Raw genomic sequence first — 20,373 nt, 5'->3', positions numbered from 1 at the left:
AACAATCGAGCACCGACTGGGCAGGCGCGCCCGTCACCACCTACAGCCGCCACAGCGCCAAGCCTCCGGGATGCCTCACGGCCGGGCACCTGGAAAGCGGCCGTCGGAAGGAAAAACGACGAGCACGAGGACGGCGACTTGCGCCCGCCACTCCTCCACACCGTTGTACTTGAGGTCGTGGACAGCTGGACTTGAAGAGCCATGACGATGCCGTGCAGTGTCGGTTCGACGGGTGTCCACTGTCGGTGTCGGCGAAACCCCAAACATGACGATGAAGGGCATCCAACATGAATCCTTTGGGCATGTTGCATCTGAAGAGGCAAACGAAGTTCTCGAGTGCCCCGTAAGACGAGTTGCCACCGAACAAAATCTGCCCGACGATGGCCAGACGACTGCGTCAATAGTGTGCATCGATGTGACACCTGGTTGAGCCAAGCCGCCTCTTGGCACAGAAAAGAAGCACTCGAGTAAGTGCTTGAGTAAACAAGGACGGTGAAAGCCACCCCCGTAGACTCGGCGCCGCATGGAGGAGACGCGACCCATGGGCCATGAGCATGGACGGAGTACCGGTTACCCGGTAACGTTATTGCGGGCAGCCAACATTAAGTAGTACCCGAAAGAAATGACATCAATTGATGTCGACGGCACTCGGGAGGTTGCAGTTGCAACAAGCAGCAGTTGACCGTTGGCCTCAGCCCAGCAACGCACACCGCACACAGTCGTCGCCACGGAATCCTTGATGCAGGCTGCTGAGCATGGCATTTCATGCAAGTGCAAATGGGAAACCCAATCACTCAAGCGTCTCACCATCGCATTTGCACGGAGCAGCTTGGCCTACTCGCATGTGGTTTTGCGTCAACTCACGTTCCAGCAGGACCCTTTACGCCAGACACTCTACACACGCCGCCGCTAGCCGCGAATGTCCCTCCTCTGACGTTGAATCCAGCGTGCAAAACGTGTACATATGCTGGCGTGTGCATGCAAATGGGAGACGACGGACTGACTGCAAGGTCTTGCGACTTGTCTTCACCTTTTAGGCGTAAGCGTAGTAAGTAGTATTTCTTGCTTGAGCCTGCACCGCGTGACATGATACATGCACCGTGCTTGGAATAATATTGGACATCAGCGGTGATAGCGTCGGCACGATTGGACATCAGAACAATTGATTCCACCGGCCGCTTTGTATTCCGATGTGCAATCCTCATGCTGCGCATCGCTTGGTGCCAGTTCGGGGCTGTCAGGGCTTTCAGGGCTTTCAGGGCTGCCGGGCCATTGCAGCCAGCCCCTCGACTACGAGTTGGCTCGTCCCCCCCCCTTTCCAGCCAACCAACAAAGTATCCCAAGTACTCCGATCCTGACAATACCCGTGCTACACGACCAGCCCTTGTCGCCTGCTCCGAAGGCAAGTCCCTGCCAATGACACGATTCAAATTGGTGGAATTTGGGGCTCGTTGCGGCGAACACACTTTGCACCCACTTAAAGGCACCAGCGACCGAGCCACTGACTGTACTGTGTCTTTGTATCTTTCCTTATCTATACCTTGTCGCAAGTCGCACCGTTGCAGGCGCTTTCGGTGGTTATTTGGCGTCCCCCGCGACTTCCCTTTGGAGCGGGAGGGGGTGCGGATAGACTTTTAGAGAGAACGTACCGTAAATGTTTTCTTGCGATACCGACGTCCCGTCCGCTCGCTGTCGTTAATAAAAGACTCGTCGCCCCAGGTCTTGAGAATCTCAGGAACACCAGCCTGAATTAAATTCATCCACATCGAGTTGTGTTTGCAGCTTCCCCTGATACACAGCGGATTTGCTCTCTGTCACACACAGAGGCATTCGATTATTTGTTCATTTTTCGTTTATATTTTTTATCCCGCGCTGTCGCTTTGCCTATTCCCGCACGTCAACACAGAAACACCAACACCACAAACCATGGTTCGTGGGCTCCCCGGCGCTGCTGTCGCCTGCCCAATGGGAGCGCTCCCATAAGCCCTGCATGCAGGGACAACAACACCACTCCAGATCATGTCTGCTAACTACGCTGCTATCACCAGGCGAACCGAGAAGTTTTGTCCTCCCGAACGGAGACTGTACGTCGCAACTGCGTGGTCCTCATCGAACTGCAAACCATGCTGACCGGTCCGTCTTTCTCAGCTCAACAAGTACCTGAAGCTCGACCAAAAGGGCTCCATCATGGCCGAATACGTCTGGGTGGACGCCAGCGGCGAGACTCGATCAAAATCGAGGGTGAGTCGGAGCCCCAGCAACCCCAGTCGATGAACGACACTACGCCTCGTCCTCCTTACCTCTGGCCAACCCCTGCCCGCCGTCGTCGCTCTGCACACGACACCGCCGACATGTGGCTTGTCAGGTCCCGACTTGTTCCGTCAGCACTTGGGTGGCGGCGTGCATTCACGGCGCGGCCAAGTGGCTGTTTTCGGGTCGCACGAGCCCAAGACGGGGAGGGGGGGCGCTTTGTCTCTGCCTTGGCCAGCGCGAGTCTCAGCCACACACGCCCGGGACTGCGGCGCAGCAGCCCAGCTCTGCGCCCCAGCCATTCCCAAAATAGCAACGGCCACCCCGCAGTCGCGACACGGAGATGATGACCCCGCTGGGCCTCCGGTCGAGCGGACCAACAGTGTCCGCGCATCGGCAGTCCCGCGGCGCGATTGGCCATGTGTCGACAATTCGTGCATCGCTATGACGTACAGCATCGTGTAGATCCAAGTCGCCTAATTAGGAATCGAAGACGCTAACGGTTGTTTGACTTCAATAGACACTCGAGGAGAAGGAGTACAAGCCTGAAGATCTCCCCGTTTGGAATTTCGATGGTTCCTCCACCGAACAGGCTCCCGGCGAGAACTCGGACGTCTACCTGCGTCCCTGTGCCGTCTATCCCGATCCCTTCCGCGGCTCCCCCAACATCATTGTCCTTGCTGAGTGCTGGAACGCCGACGGCACGCCCAACAAGTTCAACTTCCGTTATGAGTGCAACAAGGTGATGGAGGCCAACGCCGAGCACGAGCCTTGGTTCGGCCTCGAGCAGGAGTATACTCTGCTTGATCATGATGGTCGCCCTTACGGCTGGCCCGTTGGCGGTTTCCCAGCTCCGTAAGACCACCTCATTTCCACAAAATGGCCATAAAATTCTCGGGGACACTAACAACCTCGTAGCCAGGGTCCTTACTACTGCGGCGTTGGCAGTGGCAAGGTTGTTATGCGCGACATTGTCGACTCTCACTACAAGGCCTGCCTCTACGCTGGAATTCACATCTCAGGCACCAACGCTGAAGTGATGCCCGGCCAGTGGGAGTACCAAGTCGGCCCATGTGTCGGTATCAGCAGTAAGTAAACCTGTGGTTGGTGTTTTTTAAACGGGAACACCAAGCACTCGCTTCTGCTGTTGCCACGCGGATTCACGGATGCTAACAACAACGTCAGTGGGTGACGAACTTTGGATTTCACGATTTATGCTCGCCCGAGTCGCAGAGGACTATGGTGTGAAGGTCTCATTCCACCCCAAACCTATGAGCGGAAACTGGAATGGAGCTGTGAGTCGCGACAGACAGTCCACAGTAGCTGGCCCTTGACTAACTAGCCGCAGGGTTTGCATAGCAACTTTAGTACAAAAGAAATGCGCGTTGAGGGTGGCATGAAGTTCATTGAAGATGCTCTCAAGAAGCTCGAACCCCACCACATCGAGTGTATCAAGGAGTACGGAGAGGACAATGACCTGCGTCTCACTGGAAGTCACGAGACTGGTTCCATTGATCAGTTTACTTGGGGTGTTGCCAACCGCGGCTGCTCTATCCGAATCCCCCGGGAGACTGCTGCCAAGGGCTATGGCTACTTTGAAGACCGCCGACCCGCGTCCAATGCCGATCCTTACCGTGTCACCAAGATTCTTATGACGTCGATATTCGGCAAGTTGTAAGAAGCTTGTTGCTGCGCCTTTACACTAGACTAGCATGGATTATTTGGTTTCATTGCCATGGCGTTTTGGATGAGGTACACTTGAAAGGGCTTGTAATAGTCGGTGAATATACATCAACCAGTGCTATAGACGCTGGGAACCACGCTGCATGGGCTGTCTTTTGGTGGTGTTTTGTCGTGAATTGGCTGCAGAGTGCGATGCTGGTAATGTGAGAGTTGAGGCGACGTTGTGACTTGGCGAATCAGACATGACACAAATCACACGCCACTACTGTGTAGTATCCAAGCGCGACTGGGCATTGCTGATGCGCACAAAGTTCCTGTTTGCCCAGGATACCGACAGTACAATGCGTCAAGTAATGGTAGCTGAGGCGGCCATTACTCGGGGACGTGGCAGCGACGTCGTGCGCAGGCAGCGCCTTGTTGACCCTTTTCCAACTCATTGTCCATGACGGAACTCACCTCGACGTGACGTCTCCGCTGCGACGTTGGCTTCATGTTGCACATGTCGCAGTGCGTGCACAAGGACACTTGCCGTCATGTACGTGCCTGGGTTGGGGCCATGGAACGCCGAGGGTCGTGGATTGTGCTCAGGGATTTCCACGTTCTGACAGCATAGGCGACTTCTTGCAGAACCAAAGCCGGGCACGGGGGGCTCACGTTTCCGCCTCCCTCGGTGTCGAATGTTGAGACAGGACGTGTATGAGCCACGTGAGCATGACATGACGGTCAACGGTCACGGCAGAACGACTTTTTGGTCGGACAAGAGTCAAAAGTCAAAAGTCATGAAGAATTAGATTCGTACAGTAACTGCGGTCTTGAAAAACACGTCGTGCCAGCGGACAAGTCTGGGTTGGGGGACGAAGAGCAGCAGCCAAATCTTGGCGTGTACCACGTGTGCCGACTCAGAAATTGAACCTGTTCATGCGAGAAACGTCCCTCAGGATGGGTATCCAAGAGGCGACAAAAGCCGCAAGCCGCATCGGCCAAGGCAGACGCTCGAGGCCGGGCATGTCCCAGAGACGCAGGGACGTGGCCAAGACGAGGCCGGGACACGACGCGCACAGGGCGCCCGGGTCGTCGATGGCCCAGTCGAACTTGAAGGTCCAGAGGCCCTTGACGCCGGGGACGGTGTTGAGCACGAACCGGCTCGCGGTCGAGACGCTGTCGAAGACGAGCTGGCCGGTGCCGAAGCGCCCGAGCAGCCGCCTGATCAGGCCGCGGCCCTCGTCGGGCGACAGGTACATTGTCAGGCCTTCGAAGATGACGAGGGTCGGCTTCCCCGCGGGCAGGCTGTCGAGCCAGCCCGCGTCGACGACCGACGAGGCAACCATGTCGTACGAGTAGCCGTCGGCGGCGCGCCTGGGCTCCGGAATCTCCATCCGGCGCCGCAGCTCGATGACGTCGGGGAAGTCGACGTCGATCCAGGTGACGCCGGGGCCGCACCTGTCGCGGAGCCGCAGGGCGCGCGTGTCCAGTCCGCAGGCGAGATGGACGACGGTGGCGCGCTCATTCTCGGCCAGGAACTCGGCGGTCCACTCGTCGAAGAGGCGCGCGCGCAGGACCAGCAGCGGCAGACCCGACACCATGCCTCCTCTTGTGCGGGAGCGCGCCTCGGTCGTCTGCTCCAGGACGCGCTCCATGGCTTCGGCCGACCAGCGGTCGCCCAGGAGCGGTCGGGGCGAGTAGAAGTCCTGCCATCGCGAGTAGAGCGTGATGAGGAGCGTTTCTTGGGTGCTTGTGAGTTTTATTTGGCCCCGTCGGTCCGACTCCTGTGTGCTGCCGGCCATCTCGGGGGCGCGACCTTGCTTGGTTTGGTCGAGGCGGCGTGTCGTCTGGCGGTCTGCGAGGAGTGAGGACAGGTGGACAGTGTTGCTTCATTGTGGTGTTGAAGTGTTCGACGCTGACTTATATGGCAGGGAGGCGTTAGGTTGGTGAAGTTGGAAGTTAAAACGACTGCCGATGCCGAGAACCGAGGTCAAATCATTCCACGGACCTTCTCGCGAATCCCGAGCCCCGGGTCCCGAGTCCCGGTCCGCGTCGGGCATTGGCGTCTGTGACGGCGAGCAACGGCGGAATGGGTGATGAACCTGTACTCGCAACTGGGAATAAAAAAAAAAAACACCACTTGCTTCATCCTATCCAGCAGCATATTCGGCAAAAGACACGACATCATCCTGTCGCGGCGCACACACTTTCTGGCACATGCGTGATTTCAACTTGCGCTGCGTGCCCTCCAAGGATTTGTCTCGACTCTCAACCGACGGCAAGTTTCCATCGCGAGTCAGGCTACGTACGTCAAGAGCCAAGGTACATCTGTCAAGCCCGAGGTACCCGACAAGCCCCTTATCCTGAAGGGAAGTCGTTGTCTCTTGTTTCTTTTGGGCAAAGCGGTTAGCCGCAAGGCAGCGATTCTGATGGTGTTGAAAGTTCAGACCGTCAATAGTAAAAGCAAGTCTCTGCTTTCCCGCAACCAAGCCGTCATCAACCAGAGCGTTGTCAACTGATGGTAGCCAATGGACCGTGACCGTTTCGTATTCACTTTGTTAAATCACCAAGTGGCGGCTTTTCACCTGATTGGGGCCAGTATCATGTAACAAAGCTCACGGCACGTCCCGGCCGCCAACGTGATATTAGCATGTGGAGAGCTTCTTTGTTATGCTTCTCCGATGTGAAACGACAGACAATTTGCCATCTGTGGTAGAGCTTCCCATGTACCGTATCCCATAATTTCGCAGAAAGAGGTATCGTGTTGTACAATCATGTTACAAGGGCATCCGCTGCCCGGAGTTGTCCTGCTCAGCCTCGAACAATCCCGACTTTTTTCCATCTTCTCTGACACACTTTGCCACGCAGCCAAAAACCATCAACCAAAAAACGAAAGCCTACCTTTAATGCTGGCTCCATTGGATGGTATTGAGATCGATACCCTCCTGCACTAGCTCCCATAGCGGACTCAACTCTCGTAAAAAGCTGACTCGCTCCCGAACAGCCTTGAGGACATAATCGATTTCGGCCTCGGTGGTGAAGCGACCAATGCCAAATCGAATGCTGCTGTGCGCACTTTCGTCACTGTTTCCGAGGGCTCGGAGGACATAACTGGGTTCCAGAGACGCCGAAGTGCATGCACTGCCCGAAGACAGGGCGATGTCCTTCAAGGCCATGAGCAGAGACTCGCCCTCGACATAGGCAAAGGATACATTGACGCAGCCAGGGTAAAAGGCATTTGCGTCGCCGTTCTGTTGGGTTTGCTCCATGGAGAGGAGGCCGTGGAGGAGCCGGTCGGATAGAGTCTTGATTCGTTTCGAATCATACTGTGAAAGTATCAGCTTTACTTGCACGGGTACCCATGCCGATCATGTACATCGGTGACTTTGAAAGCACAGAGAAAAGAAGACGCAAAATCAGACAGGGTGCTTCACTCAACATGAACGGCCTTGTCACGGGCCATTCAGAAAGCCATGCATGTAGAGCAGATCATCATATACAACGCGCGTAGAGAAACTAGGGCAGAGCTGGGGGAACAAGAAAAGAAGAGGGAAAAAGAAACTGTTGTCAAGTACTTACCGCCATCTCTTCTTTGGCAATGCGACAAGCCTCGCCGAAACCGACAACCAAGGGGGGCGCCAGGGTGCCGCTTCGCAGACCACGCTCCTGACCACCACCAGTGATGAGAGGATCTAATCTGACCCTTGGCCTCCGCCGCACGTAACAAGCTCCAATGCCCTTGGGACCATAGATTTTATGTGATGATATGGACATCAAATCAATGTTCATGGCATTGACGTCTAAAGGAATCTTGCCCACGGCCTGTGCAGCGTCGGTGTGGAAAAAGACCTTCTTGGAACGGCACAGCTTGCCAATCTCCTCGATGGGCTGGATCACACCAATCTCGTTGTTGACCGCCATGATACTGACCAGGGCAGTTTCGGGCTTGATGGCGGCCTCGAGGTCCTCCAATTTGATCAGTCCGTTGTGCTGGACGGGCAGATAGGTGACTTCAAAGCCCTCGTCCTGCAGGTGTCTGCAGCTATCCAGGACGCACTTGTGCTCTGTCTGTGTTGTGATGATGTGGTTCTTCTTGCCAGAGCGACCAAAGAATCTGGCTACACCCTTGATGCTCATGTTGTTACTCTCAGTGGCACCCGAAGTGAAAATGATTTCCTTGGGGTCGGCGCCGATGAGCGAAGCGATGTGGTCACGAGCGGCCTCGACGGCCTTTTCGCTTTCCCAGCCGTAGGCGTGTGTCCGAGAATGAGGGTTTCCGTAGACGCCAACGTAGAAGGGAATCATGGCATCGAGGACGCGGGGATCAACCGGCGTTGTCGACTGCATGTCCAGGTAGATGGGCCGTTGTCCTTCTTCCATGACAGCAGCTTGCTTTAGAACCTCTGCGAGGCCAAAAACTGTCAGCTCATCAAGTCGCGCAGCCAGGCGTGGCCAAGGAGAAGACGGCAGCAGGGGCGCACATACCAGCCATAGGGCTGACCTTGGCATCCGCAGGAGCGCCCATGGGCGGAGGCGGGATGTCGACAAAATCCTTCTTATCGAGCTTGATGGCGGTTTCGACACGGGCCTGGTCCTGCCTGGACTCGGTCACATACGCCCGTCGGGCGGGCTTCGTTCTCGCGGCCACCAGGGCAACACGAGGCAGAGCGCGCAGAGGAGCGGCAGCGGGAGCCTTGCGGCTGGCCGACCGTAGCGCGCAAGATGCCAAACTGGACATGATTGCGATGAATGTGTCGTGTGCGGTGGGTTATATGGGCGAGACAAGAGGATGGTGCTCTTTTCGATGCAGCCCTTCCAAAAAATGTCTCTCTCCGTCCAGAGATTTGTCATTGGCAGAGTGTCGGCTCGGGTACTCGGTGATAAAGCACCCTCAAGGTGCCTCTGATTGGTCGGACCTGGTCCGAGGCGCATCGGCCACTTGCAAATGCTGACCCACAGCAGGCCTGGCTTCAATGGCCGAAGGTGGCAAGACGCAAAGGCGGACACACCCGGAAGCAAAGCGGACGCAGTGCCGCCTCGGCGATTGAGTCTTGCCATGTGTGGCCGACAGACAAGTCTCTTTCTGCGTTCATCAAAGGAGCAGCTCCGCACGCGTCGACGCCAACTACACGGGTGCTGAGTACCTCTAGGTACGTACTCCGTACCTGATAGTAGATTACCTTACTTGGGCAGCAAAGCAAGTTGGTAGTCGTTGCACTTGGCAGGCAGCTGAGCACTGATCGGTGAGGGCCCTGCGCCACAAAATCAGCACAGCCACTGCAAAGTCGTCACCAAGCGACCCGACCAGTTGACGGATCCTCCTGCCCTGCCTGCCTGCTCTTGGCGTGGCTGCGCCGACAAAGGCGTCGATCAATGTTCCTCGTCGTTGCCGTAGTCGTCCGTCGTCGTCGTCGTCGTCGTCGTCGTCGTCGTCGTCCTCCCGGCCCCCTTCGATAGAGCGCACATGCGACTTTTCGCCGCGGTAAACCATCCCCGTGTCGAGCACAGGTCTCGCATTGTTCCATCATGAGCTTCAAGGGCTTTTCCAAGAGCCTTACTCGGGTACGTTGCTGCCCCTCATCTCCTCCATCCCGGCCCCTCCAGCGAAAACATCATCACGTCTGCCCAGGAAGCACGACTTGATAACGACGCTTCCGCGGGCCGCAGGTTTGCTAACGAATTTTTCTGCATCCACAGGCGCCTCAACAATTCAAGCACAAGTTCAATATTGGCGAGCACACCAAAGATGCTGTCTACATCGACGCCGAACGCCGTTTCCAAGAGCTCGAGACCGAGACCAAGAAGCTCCATGATGAGTCGAAAAAATATTTCGAGGCCATCAACGGCATGTTGAACCACCAAATCGAATTCAGCAAAGCCATGACGGAAATCTACAAACCCATCTCCGGCCGCATGTCGGATCCCGACAACATCAAACCCGAGGGAAATCCAGAAGGAATCCGCGCCTGCGAGGAATACGAAGCCATTGTCAAAGAGTTGCAAGAGACGCTTGCTCCGGAACTGGAAATGATTGAGACTAGGGTCATCCGCCCAGCTACCGAGCTGCTAGACGTGATCAAAGTCATTCGAAAGACAGCAGTCAAGCGAGAGCACAAGAAACTGGACTACGACCGACATCGCGCCAACCTCAAGAAGCTGCAGGACAAGAAAGAACGCACGCCCAAAGATGAGAAGGCCATGTGGAAGGCAGAGGGAGAGTTCGAGCAAGCGACGCAAGACTACGAATACTTCAACAACCTCTTGAAGGATGAATTGCCCCGGCTGTTTACTCTAGAACGAGAGTTCATTCAGCCGCTGTTCCAATCTTTCTACTACATGCAGCTCAACATATTCTACACACTCCACGAGCGAATGCAGCGCTGTGATATTGGCTACTTTGACCTGACTCGCGAAATCGAGGAGGCCTTCCAAGAAAAGCGTGGAGACATCCAAGAACAAGCCGAGGCTTTGTCAATCTGCCGATTCAAAACCACTGGACGCCCCCGACCGATTCGATACGGAGCTCGCCCGGCTCTCGAAGCCGGCAAGCAACCAGGCCTGCTGACGGCTGGGCCCTCGACCTCGAGCGGTGGCGGGACGAGCCCCAAAATTGGTGCCTACGGCAGGCCTTCCAGCGATACCGAAGCCGCACCTCCGCCATATTCTCCCGGCAACAAGACTGCTCTATCAACTGTTGCCGCGGCCAAGGCAAAACCCCCACCGCCCAAGCCCAAGCCCAAGCGTTTAACGGCTGCACCTGCAGCGGAGACCGTGACAGCCCTGTACGATTATTCCGCCCAAGCCGAAGGAGATTTGAGTTTCCGAGCTGGCGATGTTATTGAGATTGTGTCTAGAACACAGAATGAGAACGAATGGTGGACAGGCCGCCTCAATGGAAAGGAGGGGCAGTTTCCTGGTGAGCAGCTCTGTCGATGCGTGGTGTGATGCTTTTTCTTTTGCGCCTGTTCTAACTCCACTGGTCGGATGCTTAGGCAACTATGTCCAGCTCGGTTAAGTAGTTTGCGTACTCACGACTCTTGTTGCGGGTGTTCTGGAGCTGTGGCTTCTTGGTTGGTTATTGGCCCTTTGCTCGGGGTAAAGAAGATGCAGCGCATGGTGTTGAGACTGAGGCAGGTCCATAGGGGGTAACCCGGAGTGTTTGAAAAGATGGACAATACATCATCGTTTGGATTACCAACTATCCCTTGGGACTGACTGGCACAAACGGAGAGCCAGCATGTCACAGTGCCCGGCTACATGGCCATGACATGACGTTGCGAACCACCAACAAAAAGTAACCACAAAAAGCCACGTACATGAAGCACGGATTGCCTGACAATTGCCCATCTATATTTACCTGGATAGTGAAGGGCGTTTGAGAATGCCACAGCACCCATCGCCGGTGCTGGGATGGCGACCATCGCAGTCCAGCGCTTGCAGGGCCCAATCTGGACCAAGTCTCGAGTGCTGACGGACGGCAATGGTCCGTCAAACACGATGTTAAATGCAAAGGCTAGCCGCTTGTAACGGCAGTCGGGGGCCTTGATGCACACAACCACACTCTGATCCACTCTGGCAACTGGAAATTTCGAAATTTGTCAAGAAAGAAAGCTCAATCTTGATGGTTACATGACCAGCAGCGCACGTGCGCGGGGAATGGACAGAGCCACTGATGACGGACCTTCTTTTCTGGATGTAAAGATGCCGCCAGCCGAGTGCTCGACGACGCGTCACGTTGAACACGGCGAGAGGTCGCGACAACAGAGGGGTGGTGACGTCATAATGATGACGCGGCCCCACCAGCCCACCTGCCAAATGAAGCAGCGGCACGTACGGAGTACGGAGCGCTCTGTTTCCTGCACCCAAGACGAAATGGCAAAATGACATCACAGGCAGCTGCAGCACTTGATTCCGTTCCGTTCTGCATGGAAGCGAAGGTGCCATTCTCGAATCATCTGGGGGCCTTCCTCGGCAGGGTGAGGTTGCGTTTGCTGTCGGAAACCACGCCCGGTCATCAGTCGTATGTATAAGAACTAAGCTCCAACCCCATCCTGGACAAGATCAACTTTCTCTTCAACCCATCAACAAGGCCATTCTGAGCTCCCAATCTGCCTTTGCAAAAGATCTCTACTCTATCAGTTCAACTCTTGTCTTCTCCCACATTCACCAACAACTAACAACTCTCTTCACCATGTCTGACGACAAGGCACCTTCCACCCTCCAGTCCTACGTGGACTCTGCCACTGGAGCTGTCCAGAGCGCCCTTGGAAGCTTGACCGGGAACACGAGCGACGAGGCCAAGGGCGATGCCAAAAAAGACGCTGCCAAAGCTGAGCACGAAGCTTCTCAGGCATCTGTCAAGGTGCCTGGGGCTACTGTTTCCGCCGATGGAGGTGTCAGCAAGGACCACCCCGATCGTGCCGCGGGCAACTGGAATCAGACTGTTGGTTCCGCCAAGGAAGCCGTTGGTGGTTTGATCGGTAGTGAGGTGAGTTGACTCGTTGAATACCTGCACGTATGTATGGTTGTTGAGCCTCCGTGGCGACTGACAATGTCGGCCAGAATTTGGAATCTACCGGTCGTCAACAGAACCTTGAGGGTCAACAGCAAGAGGCCAAGGGCCAGGTCAGCGACTTGGGCTCTGGCGTGGCCGCTCGAGCTCAGGGTACCGTTGGGGGGGCCATTTCCAACATGACTGGTGACAAGGAGGGACAGGCTCACTATGACCAGATGCGAGCTGACGGCAAGGCCCAACAGCGAGGCGTGGAACACGATCTTGAAAAGCGGGCCGAGGCGGAACAGAAGAAAGAATGAGAAGCGCGAGCTGGGCTTTTACTAGGCGAGATGGTATGAGCGTGATGAAACTGATACCCTAGAAAGACAATGATTGATGTGATAGTTTAATAACACAGTGTTACCGAGACATTTCTGAATCAAGCAAAGCCAGCAAGATGCTCTCCCGCCTACTTGATGAAAGCTTTTCTATGGCCAGCCATGTTTATGGATTATGTAAAATTGCAACACGTCAGGTCGAGTTCTGTCGGGACTGGTAAGAGACTCCGGTGCAACAGGAGCTCTCTCGGGTCTGTCTACTTTCTTTGAAGGGCATCGTCTTTCCACCTCCATCAGACGAGCATGGCGCACCCCTGGAAGAGGAACAGGCCGAAGAGATCGGCGGCGAGGACGGGCACGCAGCCATTTCGGCCCGCGAAGATTCCCAACGGCCCGGCAACCAGCGCCCCTGGGGCAGGACGAGGAGAGGAAGGAGGGGACTAGCAAAGCCCAGTCTTGGACTTGTCAGGGACGTGGAATTCGCCGGAAAAGGGGCCTACTTGCAACGGTCACGGAGACGGACATGCCCACGTCGGTCCCGTCCATGACTCTCTACACTGGGCAGGCCGTCCAGGGACAGCCCGGGCTGGGTGACGAAGAGGGCGACGGGACGGGCATCGTGGGCCGCAACTTGGAAGCTGCCGCGGGCTTTGGGGATGGGCCTCACAACAAATCAGACCGGCGGTTCGGACGGCAGACCGGCGGTTCGGACGGGAAGCACCGGGCCCATCCGTGGCCGTGGTGTAGCAGACGAAGCGTCGTCGTTGGGTCGCCGTCTTGACCAACCTAGCTGGTGGATGAGTCGAGTTTGGCGGCATCGAGCGTGCGTGTGCGTGTGCGTGGGTGGATTGTTGATTCTTGGCTGTATTTTCGTGAACAGCAAAGAGCAGCAGCAATGGGGTGTTTGCTTGCCAGCGTCAACTGCGTTTCACGACGGCAAATATTCTTCTCTCAGCTCCTTTCTCTTTCTCTCTCTCTCTTTTTTTTTTATTCCCGGCACCACTCCGTAGATGGAGCTCGAGGGCCGCGGCCAAACGGCAAGCCGCACTTCTCACATCTCGTCCGTCGCATGTCCGTCCCCCTTTTTTTCGTTGCTCTTGTTTCACCACAGGCCCTGCGGCGGAAGACTTCGTTTACCACAAGGAAACACGTAGGTGTCAGTTGCCACTAGTACTGATAACTGGCAACTCTGTGGCGCCTGACGCCCGACGCTTGACGCGGGATACATTCGTACGTATATCCACATCGCGACCTTTGTTCCAGACTGGACTCGGCGCAAGAGACGAGAGACAACAGCCGTGACTGCGCAGGCCGCATGCAGGGCACACGCACGCACGCGCTACCCGTCTCGTCGAGGACTCGAGAGTCATGAATCGAAGCCGTAGTTGTTTGATGTGCCGGGTGAGAGCCACCCGCCTGTTTCAAGGTCGATAACATCATGATTCATGACAAAACTTGTGTCAGGGTACCCTAGACGAGAGGGATCATGTTCGTGGCATGACACTGGTGACTGCACACATCGATCCTCTGTGCTACTATTACACCGCACCGCAGGCGTAGAGGTACATCATGGACGTGGGTGGCCAAGCAATGATTTGTCCCGGCCCGATCCGACAAGATAAACTGCTTCCGTCTTCATCGCAATCCCACCGCGTGCGTCTGCACAAACGTATGTGCATACATACCGAGTACGCACATGATGAGTTGATGCCAATAATAAAGTACGTAACAATCCGCCAAGGCGGTGCAACGCCGAACCCTTGTCGTCTGCGAAAAACACACGCATACATGTACGTCGTACTGAGTACCATCGAATCCTGGACCATGTCATGTCCGACAGCCCCCATGCCGAGGACGGGGTCCTCCGTGGGAAACTTATCATCTGCCCGCTGACATGAGCTCATGTACTCCAAGCCCGCCCTCAAGTTTGTGCCGGCGGCCAAGGTGCCGCCACATACATATATTTGCCGGAGGATTTGCGTACCGGGGACTCCTCCAATATGACATGATGATGAGCACACCCACGGAGTAAAAGGAAAAAAAAAAAAAAAAAAACTCGTCTCGTCTCCCGAGCCGCCCAGGAGCGGGACCAAGCGAGGCGGTGCGTCTCTTCCCCCATGCCGCCAACCCCTATCACATCTCTCGTGAGAAATTAGGGACGACTGCTGCTGCGACTCATCCCGTGACGCGGTTTCACCTTGCTTTGTCGGAACAAGCCATGGCCCTGGTCCACGGAGAGGGCTTCCTCCAAAGAATGAGGGAGACGAGGCAGCATGAGAAGGAAAGGACCAAAAGACAGAACGAGCCGACGCTCGTCTTGTGTTCCAAGTAGTTAAAAAGCACCAAATTATTCAACTTCCCGCAACAGACATCATCAGCTCGTCTCGAGTCTTGGCAACGGGCGTCAGCGTCGGCCTTCTGCATCGCCCTACATTCGGCTGCACATGTGGCGCTGCACAGAAATGGCAGCCTGTTCGCCCTGCATTCGGGAACATGTCGCCTGCTGATGGACGCGGCGACAGCAAGCGTAATAGTAGTTACTCCATGCAGCGTCGAAATCTCGTAATGTGACAACTGTTGGTAAGCCCGACATGTCTTGTCTGTCTTACTTGTCCAGCACTACTTGTCGCACAGCATCGAATCCTTCCGCGCGCTGCAACTCTGACATGCCCTGGCCGCCTAGATCGAGTCGACTGTACTCCGTATGTATCGGGGGAAGAAGAGACGACACAGCTGTCACAGATCCGTGGAGCATCGGAGCCGTCGTGCCAACTTCTAGTCGTGCCCAACCGGCATTGGAGTCCAACAAGCACAAAGGATTGCCAAAATCAACTACTATTGGGGCATCCGCCGTCAAACCCCATTGCACCGCTCCGTGGCTCGGTCCGGCGCGGTGACAGGGATGAGTATCATAAGTCTTCATAGGTGCCGTAAGCGTAAGCCCTGTCCGCAACTCTCGGGTCCGGCTGTATCGATCAAGTCGTTCTTGAGCCATTGCGAATATGCGCTCAGGCTGCAGGTCAACCAGTTGGGCCGTATTTTTGCAGGAGCAAGACCATCGCCGCCTTGCTGACCCGTGCTTGCTTATTCCTACTGCCGCTGGTGGTAGTAGTAGTAGTAGTAGTGGTGGTGGTGGTGGTAGTGGTGCCTTGCCGTTGATGCCTTCTAATCCAAATCAGGTTCAAGCAGTGCAGACTTGTCCCATGTCGTTGACGGTCAGCATCGCTGGATGACGGCCTCTTCGCCTTCACGGCCAGGAGCGCCACACCATCAAACTCGACTTGTGCTGTGTCGTGAATCCTGGAACAATCTTGTAGCAAACACAGCCGCCTCCTGCGTGCTCGTTTCAGGATTGACGAAGCCACTGGCCATCGTAGTTGTCCTTGTGGCCCCTTCCATTGGAGGCGGTTTCTTCTTTCAAAGGCTAATACGGAGTAGTCAACTACTAGATAGCTCAAGAGTCAAGGGTCCAAGCAATTCTGAGACATCTCAACACCCATTCGGTTACATGTTCAATTTTCGCCCTTTCATCGCAAAGGATGGGCTGGATAAAGTCCTCAAGCGCTAAAAGACCGCGGAGGAGTCCGGCTTGAATTGGCTTTTTAAAACCCATCTCGGAGTCGGACGAGAGGCAGCAATGGAACCAAACCGCCACACCACCGTTGGTCATCTCGCGTGGGCTTAACGACCTAGTGAGTTGGACGCCGAGTGGTATAGTCCATTGGTAACCAAGCTAGCAAGCACAAGGCGAGCTTGGGGGCTGGTTTGCCAAGTCGCCCGAGTCAGCGCGCGGGATTCTCCAGGCTTCAGGTGACAACCGTGGATATGGACGGAGCTATGCAGGAGATCCAAGGGGCCCGACACATTATTCGTCCCCGTAGTATTCTAGTTCTGGTACTAGTATACTGCTATTTACTAGTCGACAAAAGACCAGGTGATTTCCAGAGTTGCGCTCGTCCCTTGTGCTGGCAGCCACGGACTCGAATGATCGGCCTGTCTGTGCGGAAGAAGACATTGCCCACCCTCCATTGGCACGACCGTGGAGTGGCAAAAAACCACCAACAGGTACGTAGTGATAGCCCAGTAGGCCACGGCGGCGGACAAAGAGCCGAAAGCACGGTGGCACAGTGTCGAAGCCATTCGAGACATGGGGCACAGGAAAACTCGTACTAAAAGGGGCGAATGATTTGGGGCAGTACGGCGGCGCCAGGCCAGTGAATTCTGCACAGCATAAGCCGTTCAGCCGTCGTACAGATTACTAGTACCCTTCTTCCATGTACTATAAATGTAGGCCAGCCATGTCTGTGATGTTTTGTTGAATGACCATCAGGTACTCCGTACTCCGGATTTGCTTTTCGATACACGTGTATCTTGACGAGGGTTGACAAGTTGACGCGTAGCTTGCCGCCACAAAACCTCGCGTCAATTTGTGACATCAGCAAGTTTGTCGATGATAACGGCATCGGCAAACAAACCCAGCCCAGATTACGACTCCGGACACGGGTATGCGAAGTGCTGATCCTGGGAAAGGGCAGAACGCCTGCGCATCTGTGGCTGCATGTGTGACTTTACGTACTCCAACCCACGCACATCAGACCGTCTGGACCTGTGGCATGTACATACTCAATAAGTTACTCAGTCCGCAGCAATAACCGCGACACGCTGGAAATGAGGTTTGCTTCAGGCGCGGCCGGTTGCATGGGATTGACGATGGACTGTACATACATTACCGTCCGCTCTGCTCCGCACGGTCTGCAGGGCCGCCATGTCCTTGCTGATTCGGCTCATAAGTGGCCATGTCACATATATGACAGTCCAGGCTGTCAAGTCAGGGATGGTGATTTGGCGGGATTTGGCAAATACATACCACGGCTTGCGAGGATCCTGGGCATTTGGCGAGATGCGATCGATTGATTGATCGCAAGCCAGGGCACCACCAGCAGTACTAGTAGTGTGCGTACGGAGTGCTAGACGAGTAATCTCGCCAGCCCGCAGGCCTAGTGCACAAGAATGTCCCGGCAGCCCGGTAGAATCGTTGGTTGAAGCAGGCGCATAGAGAAAATGCGGGACCTCGGGCAACGAGACAGCAAGCTCGGGTGCGGATGTACTGGAGCAGGTAGCCGGAGCGAATGGTAAGATTAAAACCGTTCCTATGTCCGGATGAGGTCGAGAACCAACAGGCAGATGACGAAAGACTCGGCTGTCAGGTTCCGTTACGGAGTATTGCAGGTGAGAAGCACGCCGCTGGCGCGGTTGAAGTCATGATGTCTGTCTGGCACGGTTGGCCTCTGAGTGGATGTTGCTCGTGCGGCGGGGACGAAGACCAATATCCAGGCTGAGAGTACAAGAGGAGTACTCCGTACGGAGTACACGGAGGCGAATTGAACGTGTTTGCTCAAGAACCTAGGCATTATGACCTCTTTGTCCTCCACGATGCCCACAATGGCTATGCATGCGTGCAGTGCAGCGCAGCCCCGGGATTGACGAGCTTGATCTTCGAAGAAGTTGCAATTCAAAAGCCCAAGCAGGGCTCAAGGCCCGTGCCCTGGAGCAAAGAGTCGCCGAATGCTCCCCGACTGTCCACTGTCGATACCCGTCAAGTGAAATAGCAGTAGTACGGATCAGGCCGAGGCAGCGTAAGAAACAAGGCAAATACTTTTCGGCCAGGTCTTATCACTTATTGGGCGAAACCCTTGGACTCCGAAGCCCGCAATGTCCATCCACGGTCGGGCGGTCAGGGCTAGAAAGAAGGCTTCTGTCCACTTTGGTCGGTGGCAAGCCGCAAGCTGCAAGTCCCTGGTTCCGAGCAAGACGGCTTTGCATGGAAGTCGAAGCAATGGAGTGAGTATTGTAGGGTTTATTGATGGCGCTGCTATACATGCAGATGCCGTGTACGGATAACTGGACTGGCGGGGTGGTGATGGCGGTGGGAGTACTCCGTAGTACGTGGCAGCGGCACCCAGTCCAAAGTACATGGCGCCCTTGTCTCGGCTCCGTCTCAAAGAAACCAGGCAGCTGTGCAAATTGGGGGTCCCGGCAAGCATGGCCATGCGGATGGATGGATGGACGACGAGTGCCCCATGATTTGATTTGACTTGTCTTGGGGCTCGATGCTTCGACCACGCGGCGCGAAGAGCGAAAGGCGAAAAGAGCTAGAACATCGTCAGCCGCAAACGTTTCCCAACAGTCGAGCAGGGCGTCCGAGGGGGCCTGGAGAGGAAAGGGACACCCGTCTAGCAGGCGACTAGTTGGGGTTGCGTGGCGATTATCATCGGCCACTTGACGAGTAATGCGACGAGGAGGACAAGCCGTCGCCCGTCGCCCGCAAATTGAGTTCAGTCAAGGTTGGCTGGTGACGGGTAGTAGGTAAGATGGCTGCGACGCCGTTTACCTGTTTGCCATCGTCGCCGCTCGCTCGCTTGCTTGCTTGGCTGGGCCTCTGGCCATGGTGGAGCGCAATTTGTCTTTGCTGGGAAGCGCGCTGGGCCCCGCCGGACCTCGTCGCTGGGGCGGGCCCACCGCGCCGGCCGCTGAGGAAGGAGCGCCGGGCCTGCGCCTTCCCCTGCGCCTGCACCTGCGAGGCAACTAACTAACTGCTGGGCAACTTGGCAGTGAACCGCAGGCAGCGATTGCAGGCAGCGAACTGCAGGCAGCCAACGGCCGGCCTTGCCCGGGCTCGCAGCCACCAGACATCCGCCCAGGGCGCGCGGCAGGGGTCAGTGGTCAGTGGTCAATGCAGAATCCGCACGGTCGACTTGGATTTGTGTAGGAGTCGGCATGGTACGCTCCGTACCGAGTACGTACTCCGTTCGCTACGGACACGACCGAGTCGCCAAGTCTCCATCCACACCTCCTCACCCTCACGCCTTCAAACCTTCACACCTCCGTCCTCGTCCGCTCAGCTAACAAGACAGCCAGCCAGCCATGCCGGGTCCCAGCGCCCATCCATCCATCACCCCTGATTGTCTGGACTGGGGCACACCATGTGCCCACCGCACCGAACTAGTCGATCCCCTTCTTTTTTTCTGGCCTGGTCCTGGTGAGTGAGACGGTCAAGCTGCCTCCCGGCCTCCCGATCTGCTTGCTTTGCTTTGCTTTGCTCTGCTTTGCGCCTTGCTTAGTTTGTGCTTTTTGCGGTGCCTGGCATTGAAGAAGGAGGCCGTCGCAATATCTTTTGCCCACAGCCATGAGCCTTCTTCTCCTGCACGGCCAAGGCATATTGTCTTTGCGACCTCCCCCGCGACATACTTCGAACCGGCCTGCGAGATAACGAGAAGCTCGAACCGCCCGTTTCACCTATTCTCCTATCAGGGTCCTGGTTACATGGTTATATACGTCATTTGCAGCGACGAGATGGGACGCCACTTCAATTTGCAATACTAGTAAACGGTCGAGGTTCGTGGGATACCCCCCAGCGTCGCTTGGTCATAGTGCTCCCCTCCTTGTATCATGCCATATTTTGGTGAGCTTGACTGTTATCCCGTCGTAGGGAAGACCAGCAAGCACCTTTGGCAAGTCGCACGGAATAAATTGGGCTGCAATTGTGTGCAGAACCCTCGAGGCGGTTGCCACAAGGTCGTGCTCTCAGCGCCCTGTTTAGCCTCGCCTCGTACAAGACACTGATTC

General features: G+C 55.8%; 5 protein-coding genes across 5 annotated transcripts; 3 read left to right on the top strand and 2 right to left on the bottom strand.

Moving 5' to 3' along the window:
* Positions 1–1,926: 1,926 nt before the first annotated feature.
* On the top strand, positions 1,927–3,928 carry MAM_07828 (Glutamine synthetase (Glutamate--ammonia ligase) (GS); the record flags this gene model as incomplete). Its single annotated transcript, XM_040826626.1, has 7 exons — positions 1,927–1,929; positions 2,049–2,084; positions 2,149–2,241; positions 2,771–3,105; positions 3,169–3,338; positions 3,436–3,545; positions 3,599–3,928. 7 exons carry the CDS (start codon positions 1,927–1,929, stop codon positions 3,926–3,928), a joined length of 1,077 nt encoding a protein of 358 aa, XP_040675365.1.
* A 904-nt stretch (positions 3,929–4,832) lies between these two features.
* Positions 4,833–5,717, bottom strand: MAM_07827 (Leucine carboxyl methyltransferase; the record flags this gene model as incomplete). Its single annotated transcript, XM_040826625.1, has 1 exon — positions 4,833–5,717. The coding sequence occupies one exon, from the start codon at positions 5,715–5,717 to the stop codon at positions 4,833–4,835; it is 885 nt and encodes a 294-aa protein (XP_040675364.1).
* A 1,101-nt stretch (positions 5,718–6,818) lies between these two features.
* On the bottom strand, positions 6,819–8,653 carry MAM_07826 (cysteine desulfurase; the record flags this gene model as incomplete). The annotated part of the gene is made up of 3 exons (XM_040826624.1): positions 6,819–7,241; positions 7,495–8,333; positions 8,401–8,653. 3 exons carry the CDS (start codon positions 8,651–8,653, stop codon positions 6,819–6,821), a joined length of 1,515 nt encoding a protein of 504 aa, XP_040675363.1.
* A 788-nt stretch (positions 8,654–9,441) lies between these two features.
* On the top strand, positions 9,442–10,860 carry MAM_07825 (bar; the record flags this gene model as incomplete). Its single annotated transcript, XM_040826623.1, has 2 exons — positions 9,442–9,477; positions 9,613–10,860. The coding sequence occupies 2 exons, from the start codon at positions 9,442–9,444 to the stop codon at positions 10,858–10,860; spliced, it is 1,284 nt and encodes a 427-aa protein (XP_040675362.1).
* A 1,246-nt stretch (positions 10,861–12,106) lies between these two features.
* MAM_07824 (CsbD-like protein) lies at positions 12,107–12,729 on the top strand (the record flags this gene model as incomplete). Its single annotated transcript, XM_040826622.1, has 2 exons — positions 12,107–12,403; positions 12,478–12,729. The coding sequence occupies 2 exons, from the start codon at positions 12,107–12,109 to the stop codon at positions 12,727–12,729; spliced, it is 549 nt and encodes a 182-aa protein (XP_040675361.1).
* Between the last annotated feature and the right edge of the window lie 7,644 nt (positions 12,730–20,373).

Source organism: Metarhizium album, assembly GCF_000804445.1.
Source record: "Metarhizium album ARSEF 1941 chromosome Unknown scaffold_37, whole genome shotgun sequence".
Taxonomy (NCBI): Eukaryota; Fungi; Ascomycota; class Sordariomycetes; order Hypocreales; family Clavicipitaceae; genus Metarhizium; species Metarhizium album.
This window is presented reverse-complemented; position numbering and strand designations above follow the sequence as displayed.